The sequence below is a fragment of the Neopsephotus bourkii genome, unplaced genomic scaffold (assembly GCF_033783945.1).
Source record: "Neopsephotus bourkii isolate Nb327-2 ecotype Australia unplaced genomic scaffold, CSIRO-AGI_Nbou_v1 NB_1154, whole genome shotgun sequence".
In the NCBI taxonomy this organism is placed as follows: Eukaryota; Metazoa; Chordata; class Aves; order Psittaciformes; family Psittacidae; genus Neopsephotus; species Neopsephotus bourkii.
In genome coordinates this window covers 5014895-5034386 of record NW_026901640.1, presented here as the reverse complement: position 1 = coordinate 5034386, position 19492 = coordinate 5014895, and the positions used below count along the sequence as shown (strand labels likewise).

Sequence of the window (19492 nt, the reverse complement as noted above, 5' to 3'; positions counted from 1 at the left end):
GCAGCAAGATAACTCAAACACAGATGTCCATACTGATTCCTTGGGATTCAAGCAGTGAGCTACTGTAGTGAAATTTTAAACATGGCACTTAAATGGGTTTGAGTTATCATAGAATCCCAGCCTGGTTTGGGTTGGAAGGGACCTTAAAGCTCATCCAGTTCCAACCCCTTGCCATGGGCAGGGACACCTTCCACTAGAGCAGCTTGCTTCAAGCCCTGTCCAACCTGGCCTTGAACACTGCCAGGGATGGGGCAGCCACAGCTTCTCTGGGCACCCTGTGCCAGCGCCTCAGCACCCTCACAGGGAAGAGTTTATATGTAGGTATTCTCCTGGCCATTTGTACGGGCATGATTAACAGGCTATAAATACATCTTCAGGTTCCTATTGCATTCCTGAAACTATCCACACAAAAGTAATTAAATGTGCCTTTACAAGCAGTTCACAAATGCAAGTACTAGAACCAGTAAACTGTGTGTTCTTATGCGATGTATTGCTCATTCTAACTTTTCCCATCCCCTCACCCCCAGCTGTATTCCAAAACCTAGTACTTGGTATTCCAGCACTCATTTTGTCTAAATGAGTAGCATTTGACTTAAGTAGGACTGTCCTTGTGCTTTGGATTGGGTGTACTTAAGCATTAGGAGCCTCAGTACAGTGATTTTTCAGTGTATGGTGTCTGACTCCACAGGCTGTTTTGTGCCCCCAGGGCTCTGGAGACCCAACCTTCCAACTGGAAGCTGTAACTTGTAAGCTTAAGAGCCGAAGTCCTTAATTTTGATTACCTTGAGAGGTATTGTAGCCAGGCTGCAGAAGAATTTGTATGTGGCACCTCTCTCTGTTAATGCCGAGAAGTGACAGCTGATGCACTCAGTGAACTTCTTAGCCTACTAAATTTTCCTGTGATTCCTCCTCTCCCTGTAGTGAACCAGTAGCCAAACTGAGTGAGTAGCTTTTCTCTTTGTTTTGTTTTTAAAATGTATGCATATATATAATTTTGATCTACTCAGTTTTCCCTTGATGCAATTTTGTACAGGCAGAAACCCCTCCATCCATGGAATTCTTCATTCCAAGGTTACGAATACTCAGTGTAAATGCAGGTTTCTGCCACCAGGCTACCCACAGAACAGGGGTACTCAGGCTACATACATATTTGCTCAGAGCTATGTCCCATGCACCTCACTCCCAAAGGCCCATTTCATGCACATGCCTTTCTCCATATGCAGGTGGTGCAGAAGGATTACAGTGTCACAGGTGGAGGTGGCCAAAATTCTGTCAAAGAATCCTCTTCTACCTTTGTGCTGTCCTGTTTCTGAACACCAAAATACTGATTATGGAAAAGGAGAAATACCCATCTGTATCAGCTGTTCTGTCTTAGCTGGGGTGAATTTGCCCTGGGGTAGTTGTGAACAGCATTTCTGAAGAGCCAAACCTTGTGGCTTTCCAGTGTGAGTTCTGAAAATGGGAGGATGTTTCCCAGTGAGAGCAAAGCAGTTTGCAAAGCTGTGGTTGGGCTGTGTTCAGCCTCTCAGGCCTATGGCTCTTGTTCCTGCTTATTTATACTCTGACCTCTGTGGGTTGCAATAACCTTACTTTCTTTCCAGAACTGATTCCTTTGTATCTCAAGTACTCTCTGTTTGAAATTTGTATCCTCCTAGTGACAGCACCGTGGAGTGAGTCAGCTCCACACTGCTTACACTGTGAGGAATGAAGGGATGCTGAAGGCATAGTTTCTTTATTACTGAAAGTTGGTTCAGAGAACATGTTACAATTCAGTGCTTTCTTGTGTGTATGTGTGTCTAATGGACAGAAAGCAAACACCAAAGCCTCATGTAGGGGTCAGAGACACACCACTACTGCTCGTAAGTTTTATAGAAGCATAAAATCATAGACTGGTTTGTGTTGGAAGGGACCTTAAAAAATCATGCAGTTCCAACCCCTGCCACAGGCAGGGTCACCTTCCACTAGAGCAGCTTGCTCCAAGCCCTGTCCAACCTGGCCTTGAGTCAGTCCTGCTCTCAAAGCCCTTAAAAAATAACCAGGTCATTTAGGATTAATAGATGTGCTTTAGGATCTCCATCCACAAAATGGATATTGCTCATCTGGAGGTTATGGTCAGTGCTGATGGCTCTAAAGCTCCTTAAAGATGTGTTGCCATAAAAAATTCAAAGGCTATTTATATATATTATTTTATATGTAATATTTAGTGCCTTTCTCTGCTTCTTGTGTAAGCTGACCAATGGAGTTCTGCTTCTGAAATTGTGCTAAATCAATTGTTCAACAATTTTTCAGGTACCCTTACTTACTGTTAGTTTTCCTGCACGCAGTTTGCAAACTGTGTAAAAACCATCTTAAATAGCAGAGTAAAATAAATGCCAGGGCTCTTCCGGCTGCTTCCACCTGCTTTCAATGCAGACGTGCCAGACAATTTTAGTGGTTTCTAGCCTGTTGCCCCACACCAAATTCTTTGTTGCTTTTGGCTTAAGGACTAATAGCTTTTTGAAATATATTAGTGCTTTCTGGTGATAGATCGAAGATTAGCTGTTTATCCATAGTTCAAAGAGGTATTCTATAATCCTGTGACACAGTAAATTTTATGAGGAATTTTATAAGCTTTCATGAGTGCGTTGTGTTTTAAAATGCTAAGAAAAGCAGTGGAGGAAAGAAGAAAACAAAGCACTGCAGCTTCTCCCACTGATGTTCCACTGGTCTTTGAAGTGCAGCATTGCTAGGGTGAGGAGGAATGACAGCAGGGCCCACAGTGAGGGAGGAAGCCAGCAAGCCCAAAGCTTTAACTGCAGCAAAACTGGTTTACTAGAGGTGTTCGTGGCTCCACTGCTGGTCCTTGAGCAGGTGGAAAAGGCTGAGGACACCCAGGTTTCTTTGTACCGTTGTAAACTGCAAATGCAACTTGAATGAATCCTTGAGTGAAGGATCCTCGATCCTGGCAGTGTTCAAGGCCAGGTTAGACAGGGCTTGGAGCAGCCTGCTCTAGTGGAAGGTGTCCCTGCCTGTAGCAGGGGGGTGGAACTGGTTGAGTTTTAAGGTCCCTTGTAACCCAAACCAGTCTGGGATTCTATGAATGTCTTAGTGCTTTTTTCCTCTTCTGCAGGGAGAAAGAGGAAAATGTCCAGGTGCTATGGTGAGACAGACAAAAGGAGGCAGAATTAGATAGATTCAGCACAGCTTTTTACCCATTAAGAATACTCTTCTCTGCCAGATCTCCAGCCTTACATGTGAACGTATGTTCCTTCAGGGAATTCATTTCAGAGGCAGAGTCTAGCACATAATTCTCTCTCTCTGCTCCCTTAAAGATGTCATATCCTTCACCCACAACAAATGCTGTTGTTGGAAAGGAAACAAAATCTCTTCAGCCATTCTTCTGAAATGAAAGCAGCAATCTTCCAAACAAAAGCCAGTCCCTTCAGGGTAATTCAATAGATAACATGTGTGAAAACAGGCAGATTGTACTTGTGAGGCATCAAGATTCACAACTGTTTTATCAGGTTCGAGCTGCCTGTGGAGATGTTTGTGTCTGACAGTGGCTGGAATGGTGCTTTACTGGGACATGGGTGCACTGTGCTTGGTGCTGGACTGCTTGAATCCTGCTTTCACAAGTGGGAAGAAAATCACACCGTGTTTTGGGCACTGGTTTTTGTTTGATGGAGCAAGTTACAGGTTTTACTTAACTTTGAGATCTTTGCAGCTCTACCATCTGGTACTGCTGTGAGAGAAGCAGGCTCAGGTGGAGCGGGTCACCCTCCTCCCATGTTTTTTACATTGCACAGCCAGACAAGAAAGCACAATAGAGCCAAAACTCTGTTTTGTGTTGTACCAAATCTTCGACAGCAGCTTCATCCAGCCATTATACAAAAGGAGAAGACAGGGTTTTGCCCTGAATGACTTCCCAGCAGAGCATATTCGCAATAAAATGGATACTCCTACCTGGAAAGAGCTGCTTTCAGGAGCCTCCACAATGGATTTTCCAGTTTTGTGGACCCCACCTTCAAAACTAACCACCCACAGCTGGTGATGGGGAATATTTCAGCACTGTTGCTCAGCTGAGGGTTGTTTAATAGGGCTGCTTATAAATAGAAAGGAAGCAGCAGAGCGTGAGCTTGGGTAGTATTTGTGCAGGAAGGGAGACCTACCAAAGAGCTCCCTTTCCACACAGGCACCAGAGTTCAGAACACCTCAGCATGTTGGGATTTACAAGCAGAGTGAAGCTCTTTTGAAACTGTAGCCCTCAGCTGAGTGTCTGAATAGTTGATCCATAACTATCTTGAAAATTCAGCTCTGGGCAATTTGCCTGGAGACACCCAATAAATAACAGCAAATCTGGAATAAAATCTGGTTTGCATTTGGTTTGGTATTTTCTTTCCTACTCTACCTTTCATTGAACTCCACAAGGATACACAGCACCTTGTGTTTATCTGTATGGTATGGCTGAGACATGACCCCAGCACAAGAGGGATGTTTGTTGGAGTGATTCCAGAGAAGGCCACAGAGATGCTGCAAGGGCTGGAGCAGCTCTGGTCTGGAGCCAGGCTGAGAGAGCTGGGCTGGGTCAGCCTGGAGAAGAGAAGGCTCCGGGGAGAACTTAGAGCACCTCCAGTCCCTAAAGGAGCTACAAGAAAGCTAGAGAGGAGCTTTGGACAACGAATGTAGGGACAGGCCAAGGGGAATGGCTTGAACCTGCCAGAGTGGAGACTGAGATGAGCTCTTAGGCAGAAGCTGTTCCCTGGGAGGGTGCTGAGGTGCTGGCACAGGGTGCCCAGAGAAGCTGTGGCTGCCCCATCCCTGGCAGTGTTCAAGGCCAGGCTGGACACAGGGGCTTGGAGCACCCTGCTCTAGTGGAAGGGGTCCCTGCCCATGGCAGGGGTTGGGACTGGATAAGCTTTAATGTCCCTTCCAACCCAAACCAGCCTGGCATTCTATAAGAAGGATTATATCCATTCTGTGTTCTGGGAGTTGGTAAAAGAGTTGACAGACAGATTCCCCAAATAAACCAAAAGACTACCTGGCAGGGAAATTCACTTGTTTAATTCAGGGTGTAAATATATATATATATATATAGCTGTTTCTTGACCTACTTGATTTTCTAAATATGAAGAACTTCTTTGAAGTTTTCTTTTTGATGGGATGCAGAACATGACAAGACCTCTTGAAATTTTTATGAGAAGCATCTTTTAAGTTCTGTAACAAGAATTTTATTAATCTCTATCACTGATATTCAGTTAGTTTGATGCATTTGTTGAGCAGTTGTTGCAATCTGTGGTTCCTCTTTAAGGGGAAGTTTAAATTTGTCAGGTTAAGACTGCATTATTTCCAGAGGGCCGGTCCACCATTCAGAGCCACAGCAGGAGAAAAGCCACCTTGTGTGACTCTAACATAGTTTAAGCACAAATTCAGTGGAAGAGATATCTTAATTATCTAAAATAGAAATACATGCAGAGTCACAGGAGTGAGTTTCATGCACACCAGTTTGTAAATCTCATCGTATTCTTTTCTGTTTTCTTTATTTAAGACTATACTCTTTGTTTTTTTGACATCAGTACATGGAGAGCTCTTGTAGAGAAGGAAAATAAAGCAGGTGAGATGTCAGTTTTGCACTGATACCTGTAGCTGCACATGGGCAAGTCTTTAATACAGCTCCTCACTTCAGTCCCTATGCCTCTGAGATGCCGTCCATGCCTCAGCACTGCTCTTAATTGCAGGCAGCAGGGTGCTGGAGAGGGCATTGCACTGCACCCAGAATCCAGTGGCTCAGAGAAGGCTCCGAGTCTTGACCCTAAGCTGAATACTTGATATAAGGCATGTAAGGGGATGGCTTATAATAATTTTCTAATACATAAAGAGGGCCAACAAGAAATCTGAAGAGGGGCTTTGGACAAGGGCCTGTAGGGACAGGACAAGGGAAATGGCTTTAACCTGCCAGAGGAGAGATTGAAATGAGCTCTTAGGCAGAAGTTCTTCCCTGTGAAGGTGCTGAGGCACTGGCACAGGGTGCCCAGAGAAGCTGTGGTCACCAGGCTGAATACTGAAATTTGAAGCAACAGAACTGAAGAGTAGGTGAGCTTTAAGCTCTGATTTTGCTTTTTTTTCTGAGGGACTTCTTTCATTTCTGAACTCAGTCAAGGGTTGAAGCCATTCTAGAAGCTTTAGAAATGCTGACCCTGAAAGGTAGATGCTTATTGATAACCATTGCAAAGATCTATTTTTAATATCCTTGAGGGAACCATCAAGAATTCTCATAAGCTGGAAGTACAATAAGTTGCTTGTTTTTCCACAGCATTGCCCTGATGTGTCAGTGATGAGTTGTCCATGTGCATAGCCTTGACTTAAAAATTCATGAAATATGAATAGACTTATTGTAACAGAGAACTAAATATGTTCCCAAACTTTGAAGATAAAACTGAAGAAAGTTACTTTTGTGCATTATCTGTTCCCTTCATGGAGGGAAATTTTAAAGGCTGGAGATAAAGGGTTCACTTCTTGATGTTAAATACTTGCCTAAATTACTGTCAAAAAGGAATCCAGAGAGCACAGACAATGTGCTGTCAACTTTTAATATTAGCTGTTGGGGAAAAAAATAAACCTTTTATTACAAGCACTTACTCATTTCACAAGATGAGGTCTCCATGGCCAAAGAGCGGAGGGAATGGAGAGATGTAATGGGTGGTGGTGACCTTGCAACGCAGGACTGGAGTTCTGCATGCAGTGAGGCCTTGTGCTGCATGTCGTGTTGCCTCTGCCCTTTCCAAACTGCTGCCAAAGGGAGCATGCACACTTCCAGCATCCAGGAGAAGCCACTACCACTTCATGGAGCCATGGAGAAACATTAGCATAAAAAACAAAGAGCCCATAGGCAATACGGAGGATTAAATTCACCTGGTGTGATGGGGGAGGACTTTCTCAGAGGTGGTTTTGGGCAGCAAAGGAACAAAATTAAAGCTGAATAGTCAGAATCCCAAACTGGTTTGGGTTGGAAGGGAGCTTAAAGCTCATCCAGTCCCAACCCCTGCTACAGACAGGGACACCTACCGCTAGAGCAGCTTGCTCCAAGCCCCTGTGTCCAACCTGGCCTTGAACACTGCCAGGGATGGGGCAGCCACAGCTTCTCTGGGCACCCTGTGCCAGCGCCTCAGCACTCTCACAGGGAAGAGCTTCTGCCTAAGAGCTCATCTCAGTCTCCTCTCTGGCAGGTTAAAGCCATTCCCCTTGGCCTGTCCCTACAGGTCCTTGTCCCAAGCCCCTCTCCAGCTTGTAGGCCCAAGCGCCTGAGAGAAAAAGGGAAGACTGGCAACTCCTGAGCACCATCTGAAGCCTGAAAACAGAGAAACCCAATCACACTAACAATACTGCAGCCAGAACTTTCAAATTTTGAGGAAAGAGGTCATGGCTTTGAATTGGGCCCTTTGGGTTTGTTTTTTTTTTTTTTGTTTGTCTGTTTGTTTTGGGTTTCCTTTCCCTCTTGCAGATGATGGTTTTCATGCAGAAATTCAAAGTCACAGAAAGGCTCATTTCTGCAGCTCAAGCAGATTTATCTAAGGAGACCCAAGCATGTGCTTTGTTTCTAGTGTTTGGGATGGAAATGTAGATGTTTGGACCTCCCCAGGTGGGTGCAGGTCCCCATGGCATCACCCTTGCTTGCTGCCAGCCCTGGAGCAGGTTAGAGAGGGTTGAGTTGTGAGAAGGCACCTTGGCCATGTGCCCTGGGGAGCGCACGGTGCTGACTGGCTCCAGTAAGTAGAAAGCAACCCCTTTATTTCTGCCTGATTTACATCTACCAGAAGATGAAGAGAGTCTGCTCCAGATGTGTCATGGCACAGTACCTCCATCATACACTTCTAAAGCGATCAGGGTGACATAACTTCTAGAAATGAAGTTATTTTTGTCTCTTTAGTTCTTGTAACTGGCAGCTAGTGTTTGCTGTGTGTTAAGGAGCAGAGATTTGAGCTGAAGGATTACTATGTCATTAACCAATTCATTGAATATTCATGGTTTGGTGGATTTTTCCCCCCACAGAAGAAGAGCAGTAATTATTTTGGCTAGCACTTGAAAAGAGCGTGTGTGCTGTTGGTGGAACTCTGCTGTATTGGGCAAAAATAGAATCTTTCTATTAGACATGCAAACTGATCTTCTCTTCCTGATAAAAACCCTTTAGTTCTTCTCTATTTAGTAACAGTGTTTCATGCTTTTTTCTTCTTGGTAGGAATGTAATGACAATGGAAAAAATGAGACAAAAGGAAGAACCCCAAACTCTCCTGGTGCTGGTTGAACTAGTCTTGATTTACAGAGAGGTCTTGGTAAACCTTTTCACGCTTATAGCAAACCGCCATTTCATACTTGGCATTTAAATGGTTTTCAGTGTTGCACTGGTGTGAAGCTGAAGCGAAATCCTGCTCTGGTGGGAAATGTTCTGCAGCTGGGCTGAGCACTGCCCAGGTGATGGCTGTTTGCTATTAGCTCGCAGAGCTTAAAACCTGGCGCTGTTGGTCCTACTTGTTATACAAAGAAAAGCAGCAACACCCTCAGGTGCCTGGGAAAGGATTTGAAGGTAATCCTGGGGGACAGGGTAGGGCTCTATGGCTGGTTGCTGAGCACACGGGTAGTCTAAGTTGCTAGTACTCCTGCTATGTCCCATGCAGAGTACAGGTTTGATTTTTGTTTTCCTACAGTTTTTTTGGGGTGTTTATTATGTCCTGCTGTGCTGTGGCAATTGGGATTGCACATTATCCCAGTGCTCAGCTGTCCTGGAAGTACACACAGCAACACAGGGTTAATGTAAGATGAATTGTAACTTCCTCCTTCCCTCCCTGCTTTCTTTGGAGACTTAATTCTTCCTCTTTCCTGAGGACAAAAATATTCCCCTTGGCCTTCAACAAGGAGTTGCTTCAGATTCTCTTGATCCCCCTTTTTAAAATACACTTTTATATTATCTCTGTATTAGGGTCATATGTAATAGTCATGTGCCAAACTTCTTCAAATCTAGCTTTTTCCAACCAGGGTTTTACAATTAAAATAGATCTTGCTGTTTCTGTGTAATGCACCAACAGTGGCTTCGGTGGGAAAGCTGTGTAATGAAGGACTGGCTGGGATGGGTCAGCTTTATCTGAGGCTGGTTTAAAAATAGCAGCAGGTAGTTTTCTTTTTGCGTAAGAATTTCTGCTCCTGATGATCTGGGCCATGTGGCTTCTCTTTCAGGTAAACAGCTCTGCAAAGCTGTGTTGGGATCTGTTTGGTTTGAGATTTATAGTTTTGTTTTTAAACAAAATGTGCTTTTATTGTTAAGAGGAAAAGCAGCTCAGTTGACAGCTCTGGAAACAAGACTGTTCTGTTTATCACATGCCAGAAGCCTCCAGAAGAACCCCCGAACCTGCAGGTGTTGGGACAAGGTTTCACTCAGAACCAGCAAAAAGCTGAGAGAGCTGGGGCTTGTTCAGCCTTGAGAAGTGTCAGGGGAAACCTCAGGGCAGCTCCAGTGCCTAAAGGGGCTACAAGAAACCTAGAGAGGGGCTTTGGACAACAGCCTGCAGGGACAGGATAAGGGGAATGGCTTTAACCTGCCAGAGGGGAGACTGAGATGAGCTCTCAGGCAGAAGCTCTTCCTTATGAGGGTGCTGAGGCGCTGGCACAGGGTGCCCAGAGAAGCTGTGGCTGCCCCATCCCTGGCAGTGTTCAAGGCCAGGTTGGGCACAGGGGCTTGGAGCAAGCTGCTCCAGTGGAAGGGGTCCCTGCCTGTGGCAGAGGCATGGAACTGGATGAGCTTTAGAGAACTCAAGCCATTCGTAAGCCATTCAGGTACCTTGACACGGGTGATTTGAGGCATGTGTGGAAAAGCGGGACGGTTTGCTTCATTTGTTAGGGCATGCCTGTGGGAAAGCCGGGTTTCCAGGTGAGAGGATGCAGGAACGGGCACGCATCCCACCCGCTGGAGGAGCCCCGCGGACCCAAACTTTCCCTCACCCTGCACAGCAGATGTGCGGTACCGGTGCCCGTCCCCATCGGGACGCTGCGGGCGGCCGGCGGAAGGCGCGGACCCATCGTTGCGGGGCCGCTCATCCCGCAACCCGCGGGGTTGGGCCCCTCGCCGCGCTCCGTCTTCCAGGCCGGGATTTGCCGTCAGCCGGGCGGCGGCGGGGCCGCTCTCCGCAGGCGCGGCTGATGCGCGGAGCGGCGCTGCCGGCCCTGCGCGCCCACGGGGCTCCGGCGTGACCTCCGCCCGCCGCCTCTCCGCGCACCGCGAGGGGCGGGACCTGCGCCCGACTCCGCGCCCGCCCCCTGCTCCCTCCTCCCTCCCCTCCCGGCCGCGGTGCAGCGCGGCGGCGGGGCATGCCCCGTCCGCGCAGCGCAGCAGCGGCCCCGCGCCCCCCCGCGCCCCGGCGGAGGCAGGCGCGGCGGCGCTGCCGCAGGGCCCCGCGGTCGCCCCGGAGCCCAGGCGCGGGCGCCCTGCGCGGGGCATGAAGTTGCGCCGGCGGCAGCGCGGCGGCGGGCGGAGCGGGGCGGGCTGCCCCGGCGGCGGTGGCGTCTCCTGTGCGGGGCCATAGCTCCGCCGCGCCTCGGCGAGCCCGCGCTTCTCCTCCCGGCGCCCCGCAGCCCTCCGCGGGGAGCGCGGGGCCGCGCCCGGGAGCGCAGCCCTCCGCGCCGTGGGATGTGCGCGCAGCGGCGGGCGGCTGGCGGCCCGCTCCCGCTCCCTTAGCCCCTGCAGGCAACGCGGCGGCTGGCGGGGCCCCTCGGGAAGTTTGATGGCTTCTTTGCGGAGAGTCAAAGTCCTGCTGGTGTTAAACTTGATCGCGGTGGCCGGCTTCGTCCTTTTCCTGGCCAAGTGCAGACCCATCACGGCCAAGAGTGGCGACTCCTTCCATGACATCCACCCCAGGGCAGAAGTGGCCAACTTGACAGCGCACGGCATCAGCTCCATCCAGGACGCGGTGCTGAAGAGACTTTCCCTCCTGGAAGACATCGTCTACAGACAGCTGAACGGTAGGAACAGTTCTGCTGCTTTTAATTGTCATTAGGGTACGGCTCGGGGGTGAATGGAGGCAGTGGGCACAGGGCTGGTTTGGTAGAACCGCGCTCTTTCCTGTATTAATCTGCAAACGGAGGCTCAGAGCACTGAATCGATTTAGTATCTCATTTCCAAGTTCCGTTTGTGTTTAAAGCTCAGAGTACATTGCACAGGATGGGAGGAAATGGGAATAACATAATGTTGCCTTATAGGTTTGTAATAATGGTCAGGAAATCACAGTGGCATGATTTCTGCATCACATGGGGAGGGTGTTCAGCGGGCTAACTCGGGCTGAAGCTGCACACTGTATATTGATCGAGGGAATGGATTTTGCTACCTTGGAGTTTGGTTTAGTGAAAGGGAGTTTTTAAACGGCTCAATTGTGTTGCATCATTCGAGTGCAGAAGGTTGGAAAGCAAACGGCACTTTCTCTAGTAAGTTAAGCAAACTGTTCAGTGTTTCCTATGGCTCAGCATTGACAGCTGCTAATTAAAATCTCAAGTAATGCGTCTGTTTATAGTGTAGGGAAGGGATTTCCATTAAAATCTCACTAGGTTCAGTAGTTCCGAGATGCAGAAAGGGAATTTTAAAGATGCCATGCGGGATAGAGAGACGTGAAGATGTGAGGTATCTAGGTGTGGTTTCTAATTAAAACAGTGGCTGGGGAAGCTGACTTCTTGGAAATTGGTCCCTGTGGGATCACAACTGGGAATGTAATCTCAGTCAAGAGCCCTGTTGATGGCTTCCCATCTCTGTAGCTTTAACAATTCAAGTTTGCCTGTATCAGAAGCAGCCGAGTTAATGTTTTTGTCGGTGTGATTCCCTCTCCCAAGTTTTCAGTAGGAGGCTAATGCGCGAATAGGTGCATGTGGATCTGAAACCCGCTGTGGCTCCCTGTGGAATCGGTGCTGTTGCAGTTTTACGTGTGCACTGAGGATGTGAGACAGGTGCTGGAACACAAGATACCTTTCCGTGGTGCATAGTAGTTGTCTCGGTGTTTGTTTTGGGGAGGCACCCTACAAGAAGCCCTGAGCTGGGTGGGCAAGTGTAATTTGCATTGTGACTTGATGAAAACCCTGTCCTGGCTGTGAAAGTGCTCAGCACCAAAGATGTTGAAGCAGCACCGTTGGGTGACCAACGAGGTGAAAAACAAGAATTGTGAGGAATAGGGTAGGAAGCTGGGTGTTACTTACAGTCAAACTGTGAAACTGGAATTTGCCGGGGAGAAGTTTCCAGGAAGATTTTAGCACTTATTTGAAAAGGGGGAATAGCTGCAGCTTGAGGCAAGAGACCTCGTACTGGGACTTTAGTATTGCACAAGTAGTCATGATGCCATCTACCATTCCTGCAAAGACAGAGGGAGAACTGACACTGTAAGTTACTACCCTTCTGCTGTGGGATTACCTGCTCCTGTGTTGGAGTAGCTGGTGCTTGTGACAGGCGCTGAGCACAACGACAGCTCTGAGTGTGCTGCATCCTCTGTGGGCTGCTGTGGGCACGGTGTGGTACAGGGGCTGCTCAGTGCTGAAGAGCACTCGTGCACCTGAAGACCAGGGAAAGCAGGAAGGTAATAGGGACATTGCTGTATCTCAAACGTTTTCTTAGGTCAGGCAGAAAGCTGAGCACCTGAATCATAGAATCAGATAGGTCGGAAAAGACCTTTCAAATCATCAAATCCAATCATTACCCCAGCACTGCCAAGTCCACCACTAACCCATGTCAAATGTCAGGTGTGGCATCTTGTTTGGCTGCTGTATGCTGGGGTGATTTGTAGGAACACTGCTGAGTCTGGCTGAAAAATAGCTCTGGCATGGCACTTATGTAACTTTGGGACAAGTATATATTTGGTAGTCGTGGTTTAAGCACGTTGGTACATGTGATTTTGAGAAGAGTACAGTGTGCTCTGTTCTTGGAGGGATGTCTGCATTTGTGCGTCAGTGACACATGGCTCTAGAGCAGGTTGGGGGGGGGGAGGCAGGTGAATCCCTATCACCGCTAAGAGGAGCCAGTAAAGTGTGCTGAGACAGCCAGGAGATTGCTGTGCCCAAAATGATGTTTATTCTGGGCACCTGGAGAATACCCAGTGCTGAAATCCTAGTGCCTGCTTGAGGTATGCAACTAGGGGCTCACTCGGGGGTTTTTTTACTTTAGAATAGAGAAGCTGCATGCGGGTGAGAAGTGCCTGACAAAATCACTGTGTGCTCTCAGACAGGCTGCCTGCAGAACGCAGCCACTGAGAGAGATCTCTCTGTTGTGTGAAGTTATGCTTTGGTTTAAATCTGACTGATGGTTTAGCATGTCCAAAGCCACAGAACATCATATAGAGTAGCCTGTGGGGAGACCCTGCACCTCAGGGAGACCAGGAAGCATTTGGCCAAAGAAACTAGACTGCAGTTTGGGTGCAGTCAGCTATGGATTATTTTGTGCCTTACAGGACTTGGCTGGATTTCAGTGGGAGTTGAAGCCATCTTTTAAAAACAGTCTCTTGAAGAGCTGCATTCTGTAAGGATCAAATGAGCAATCTGACCTTCCCGTGGCATGATTTTGGGGTTTGAATTCTGTAGTGGAAAGCATGTTGGAAAGCACAGCTCTCTGCTGTGGCAGCGCTCTTCTTATGTATATATTTATTCATTTCTGCTAGTGCTGGCTGTGAAAACAAGCTTAAAAACACTGCCTTGGTTCTGGTAAAAGAATGGCTTTATACAATCCTTCCTTTTGAAGGACATTTCTCTGCAGTACCATTCTGGAAATAACACCAGGCTCTCTCTTAACTCCTCTCCATGCAGGAAGAGCTGTTACAGACATGACCCCATCTGCCCCGTACAGTAACCCCTCACTTTCCAGGTGATGGACCTTGCTTTTGTGGTGTCCTCCAGCTACTTTTAGCTGGGGTTGCCACTACACAAAGCTCTGCCGTGTCAGCCATGGGGTGCTTGTTTCAGATGGTGGTTGGCACAGTGCCCTGGGGATGCTGAACAGGATCTGGGAGCCACCACAGCAGACAGCACCCTTGCTTAGTGTTATCCTAGCTGTAATTCATAAAGTATCTATGAGAAGACTTGGGCTTGTCTGAATATGTCTACTCAGTTGTCTCTTGGCCTAAAACTGATTGAGAACTGGATATGTGCTTGGTTCTTTCTAGAAGTTCATTATTGCACAAGTCTTGTGGGTTTTCCTTGTTGCTTTTCTGTTGCTTTCTGCTGGTCTCTAATCGGATGACTGCCCTGGTTGCCATGAAGTGCAGGGGAGCCCTTTGACATGGAGCAGTTTGTGTGTGCACGTACTTCCCTGAGGATTTGGAGCATTTTTAATGTGTCTAGTCACTTTTATGAATGAAATTTTCTTGTTCAGGAGGCCTTCAGAGAAAGCTAAGGAAGGTGAGGGAAGAACATGTACGCTTTACTGCAGCTATTAACTACAGCTTGTCTTCTTGATCCAAACCTAATTTTCTGTGTGCTGACATTTACATAAGCAAAAATTGTGGTCCAGATTATCTCCAACTGTATGGAGATCCACACAGTTGAACTTCTCTGTTTGGCTCTGTGTTTCCAAAGAGGGAGTTTCTGTGCTTGTGTGACAAACCACTTAGCTAGTGAGGAACTGGAGTGAATAGAGACTTGAAGAGAACATCCAGCTTTCCTGGCAATCCTGTCTTTCCTGGAGAGTGCCAAGCACACTTCTGTGTACCTAATTCTGTTCTGCTGAGGCTAATGTGGAATCCAGTTGATGACCATGAGGAATTGGGGGAATTGTGGGAATTATGCATGCACAGGATCCTGAGTCAGCAAAGCTGGGACAGCTTTTTAACTTTAGTGGCATATAGGATGCTCCAGTTTGCATCATGCAACAGCATACAAAGATATTGCTCATCATGAGATCCCTCTCAGTGGGATGTGTCTGGTCACCATTGCATGGTGAGAAGCTGCTAATCCCTTCTCCTACAAGCAACAGCCTTGTCTGGCTGCTTATAGCAGCCTTCCGGTACCTAAAGAGGCCAACAAGAAATCTGGAGAGGGGCTTTGGACAAGGGCCTGTAGGGACAGAGCAAGAGGAATGGCTTTAACCTGCCAGAAGGGAGACTGAGATGAGCTCTTAGGCAGAAGCTCTTCCCTGTGAGGGTGCTGAGGCGCTGGCACAGGGTGCCCAGAGAAGCTGTGGCTGCCCCATCCCTGGCAGTGTTCAAGGCCAGGTTGGACACAGGGGCTTTAAGAGTCACAACACATTGTGTGCAAGATCGGGGAAAATAACAACCATTTGCACATACTGTAAATGAGAGGCCAGGGCTGTAGAACTGCTGAAATGAAGCTGGCCAGAAAATGGGTGAACAGCGAGGGTTTGTCTCCTTGTAGTGGAGAAGTGCAGAGAGAAACTGCTCCTTTACCACATGTGAGAAATTGAAGGGGAACTTTAAATTCCTTGGTGGTTAAAGAAGCCTGTGCTCAAGTTTTAAACTTGCATCTGTACATTTGCACATGGAATGATCTGCACATGCTGAGGTATGAACAAATGCAGTGCCAGCAGCCTCCTGCTTGCAGAGTGTGCTCTCATCTGCTTATCCAATTAGGAAATTTAACTCTGAGAAGACTGCATGTGGACTCTGAGGCTGCTACTGGAACACAGCCTCCTCCATGCTCTATCCCCCTTGTAAAGTGGCATTTAATTAACTGAAAACACTTTGGAGATACGTGGATTTACTTCCCATAAGGATAAGATAATGCTTATCTTCTGTAGCACTTATCATCCTCAAAGCACATTATGAACTTAGCTAACTATAAAAATTATATGTGTAAATAAGGCAGATTAAAAGTGGTTCTATCAGCCATTTAGTATGTAATAGTGTTACACCCACAGACTGGTAATATTGAGATGTTAACAGGTAGGTAATACATTAGCTAAAATGCTAAGAAATTCTCTGATTAAGATAAACAACTAAATGGAAATAGCTGAGAGTAGGGAAACACTGTTTGTAGACAGAAGGGCACAAACTTTAATGAAATAAACCAGCTTTTTATATGAGCACAGCCTCACTGGGTGAAATCCTTTGATAGAAGAGATGGTGCTGTGGAGATGAAGTGACACACTGTGGGGATGTGACTGCTGTTATCAGTGGATGGTTATCACGTAGGATCCCAGGTGCTGTTTCCATGTCTACTACTGTGATATTTCTAAAGTAGAAATTAACTGTATTACTCTGGTAAAAATTGCTGCTTTAATATTTATTCTATGCCAAACAGATTTGGTTGCCATGCTCCCCATTAGGAGTAACACAAATAAGCAAGATTTAGTACAAGTTCTCAGCCTAAACTCGCTCACTTGTGCATAGCAACAGGGCACCTGAGAGCTGCTCTCAGTAAATTACTATCATTTGGGTCTGATGCCATCTGAAGAATGAGTAAGAGAAACACTTTTTACAGAAATAATAGAGTTAACAGGTGAGGCTTCAGATAGACATTTAGGAAGCATCTGGAAGCTTAGACTTTAACTGACATTTAGTTTACAACCCAGCTGACTGGAAACTGATAATTTTTGGGTTTGATAGATGTTTGGCATCGCCATCAGAATATTCACTGTCATTGGCAATGCATGAGTAATAAGCCACTAACACATTTATCATGCAGAGACAACATGAGATTCATGAGATGCAACAGCAATGACCAGGAAATAGTGACAACATTGGTATTTTGTTCTTGCATATTAATTCAGGTCTGACTAAATGGAGAAACAAAACCTTACCTCAGTGGTAAAGCTGACAAAGGTATGTTACATTTATGCAGCCAAATGAGTCGGGTGGCTTTTAGGGATTTTTTTTGTAAGGGTACAGTTAAAATAAAAAGGTGCTGTAATTATGTGAATTACAGTATTATTTCCAAGCCTCAGCCTGGATCAGTGGTGTGCTGTTGTGTCTGCTGTAAGACACATTTGGAATTGGATGTATCAAAGGGTATCTGTTGAGTGACATTTCAGTGCCCAAAGGCATCCTGCCTGGCTTCCAGCTGCTGCTGCAGGAGGGCATGTCCAGAGTGCCACATTAGCTGAGATCACCGAGCATCTCGGGCACCCTGAGGCCTCTTGGATGGCAGCTGAGCCAACAGAGTCCCCTGCTTGTGTCTGGTAAATCTTTCACTTCTGTCGGTGAGGACAGGTAGGCAAAGTTGGCTTTAGCCATATGCTGTCAGTGTGGGATTTGGTAGAGTCCTTCTGGTCTACTCTTGGCTGCCATCTTCAAGACCTCCAGGCAGAAAGCACATGGCATTTCTCATATGAAAAAGCTGAATGCTGTCTATGAGCAAATCTGCCTGTTAATGAGGCAGAGCACTAAAGAAAACTGGAATGAGCCTTCTCAGGTAATTTTGTGATTTATGCCACTAATCTTTATCTAAAACTGAACAATCTGGTCCAGATATTGTGGCAGGCTGCCAATTCCCAGCTCCTATAGATACACCTGAATCCCTGGGCATTCTGCACCTTCAAATATTAGATTCAAAAGGGAGATTTTTATGGGTAAAATGTCCTTATTGAAGTCTGCAAAGAGCTGTTCAAGCTGAATACGCATCATATTGACCCTGCTATGAATTAACAGCAGTGATTCAACTCCAGTAATGTATCCTAATGGTACAATGCTGTTTTTTCCTAAACGGTTTTGGGAGTACCAGCAACTGTATTTTCTAACCCCCAGTCCCTGTGGTCAGATTTCTTCAAGAACTTACTGAATACTTTACATCTTGTTTCTCTAAGCATACCTAGTTCTGCCTATAAATCTAACAGCTATCGACCCACATTCTGACGTTCACTGGTGGTTATCTAAAAATGATGTGGTAATGATGCAACGAGAGCCCTAGGTAAAACCTTATGTGCAAGGAGAGGGCTGTGCTGAGCCTCCCTCTGCTGCCACCGAGCAGATAAACACGCTGCTGCTGATGCTGTCTTTGATGCTTATGTTGGTGGGGAGATGCAGAGTTATCTGAAAAAGACAATTCCTTAAAATCAGGAGTGAATTGGAGGAAAACCATCACACTTTGCCTTTTCATAGAATTCCAGAATGGTTTGTGTTGGAAGGGACCTTAAAACTCATTCAGCTCCAACCCCTGCCACGGGCAGGGACACCTTCCACTAGAGCAGCTTGCTCCAAGCCCCTGTGTCCAACCTGGCCTTGAGCACTGCCAGGGATGGGGCAGCCACAGCTTCTCTGGGCACCCTGTGCCAGAGCCTCAGAACCCTCACAGGGAAGAGCTTCTGCCTAAGAGCTCATCTCAGTCTCCCCTCTGGCAGGTTCAAGCCATTCTCCTTGTCCTGTCCCTACAAGGCCCTTCATTGTTTTGAAGATATTTGGAACTGGCATCAAAGAGCAACAGAAAAAGTGAGAGATGCTTGACTGTCTTCTTACTCCTTACTATAATGAATGACTGGAATGTGGCCCTAATTAAGTGATTACTACTCACATTATGACCCTGCCCAGCCTGGTACATGGCCCATATATTTAGTGCTATAAACCAGGGAGAAATAGACCTTTCCCAAAGTGCTTATCGTTTAGCAACATAAATCATGCAAGAGCACGAAGCAGAAGATGGGGGTAGAATTAGACCTAATGTCTTGTTAATTCCCTGTGGCTTTTGTATTTAAACTCATGTTGGTTTAAATATATATTAATTATATATCAAGTAGGGGAGATGCCGAAGAAAACAATAGAGCAGGAAGATGTACAAGTGAAGCTGGAGGGAGGGGGGACCGCAGAAATGGTGAGAGCGGAATGCAGGGGTGAGGTTTCACCCAGGAGTAACGTGCTGAGCCAAGTCATGAAGCTGGAGGGTCTCTGGGCTTTGAGGGGTGGAAAGGGCTCTGTCTGTGTATGGCCTCAGGGTTTCTGCCTCCAGAAGCGTTCCTTGCTCCTGTAAGTCATGAGGGACAGCTTCAATAATTGGTCCACAATTAGGAAAATACCCACCATGCACTAATTCATAAGGAGACACTCTGCAGGACCTTGGCTGTGGGAAGGTGAGAACCAGATGTCCGAGTCTGGAGGAGCAGATGCTGGTGGTGGGCAAGGTGCTGTTTGGATTTGATTGACCCTGTGCAGTGCCCAAAGGGCCAGAGCTGGTTTTTAAGCTCTGCAGGTGGAGTTCAGAAACAAACTGCACTGTTTGGAGAAATAAATGAATAATGAACCTAATTGGGCAAGGATTGGTGAGCTGCTTTCTCCTGTGTGAAGGGTTAGGGTGCATGGTGCAAGCATGGTGCTGTTTGATTAGTGCTGTGGTATGAAGGGACAGTGTGACACTTGGATCATGCAGATGATGTATGGGTATGCAGACAGCTCTCATTTAAGAATCTGCCCCTGTCAGGAGCATTTGAAGGTAGGTAACAGCTTTTACAGTGTCTTACATGGAAGATGTTACTGGGGTCAGGTCATACTGACTTCAGTTGTATTTGGATCAAGCACTGAATCAGTAAGTGACTTTCTGGGGGAGTTTAATAGCTCTTCTGCAC

General features: G+C 46.8%; 1 protein-coding gene across 1 annotated transcript in view; it reads left to right on the top strand.

Annotated features, from left to right (window-relative positions):
• The first annotated feature begins 10600 nt into the window (after nucleotides 1–10600).
• GALNT17 (polypeptide N-acetylgalactosaminyltransferase 17) overlaps nucleotides 10601–19492 on the top strand; it is a 182893-nt gene continuing 174001 nt past the window's right edge. Inside the window, exon 1 of the mRNA XM_061363645.1 lies at nucleotides 10601–10983. Coding sequence (XP_061219629.1) covers nucleotides 10746–10983 — 238 coding nt within the window. The 5' untranslated portion in view covers nucleotides 10601–10745. The remainder of the gene's footprint in view (nucleotides 10984–19492) is intronic.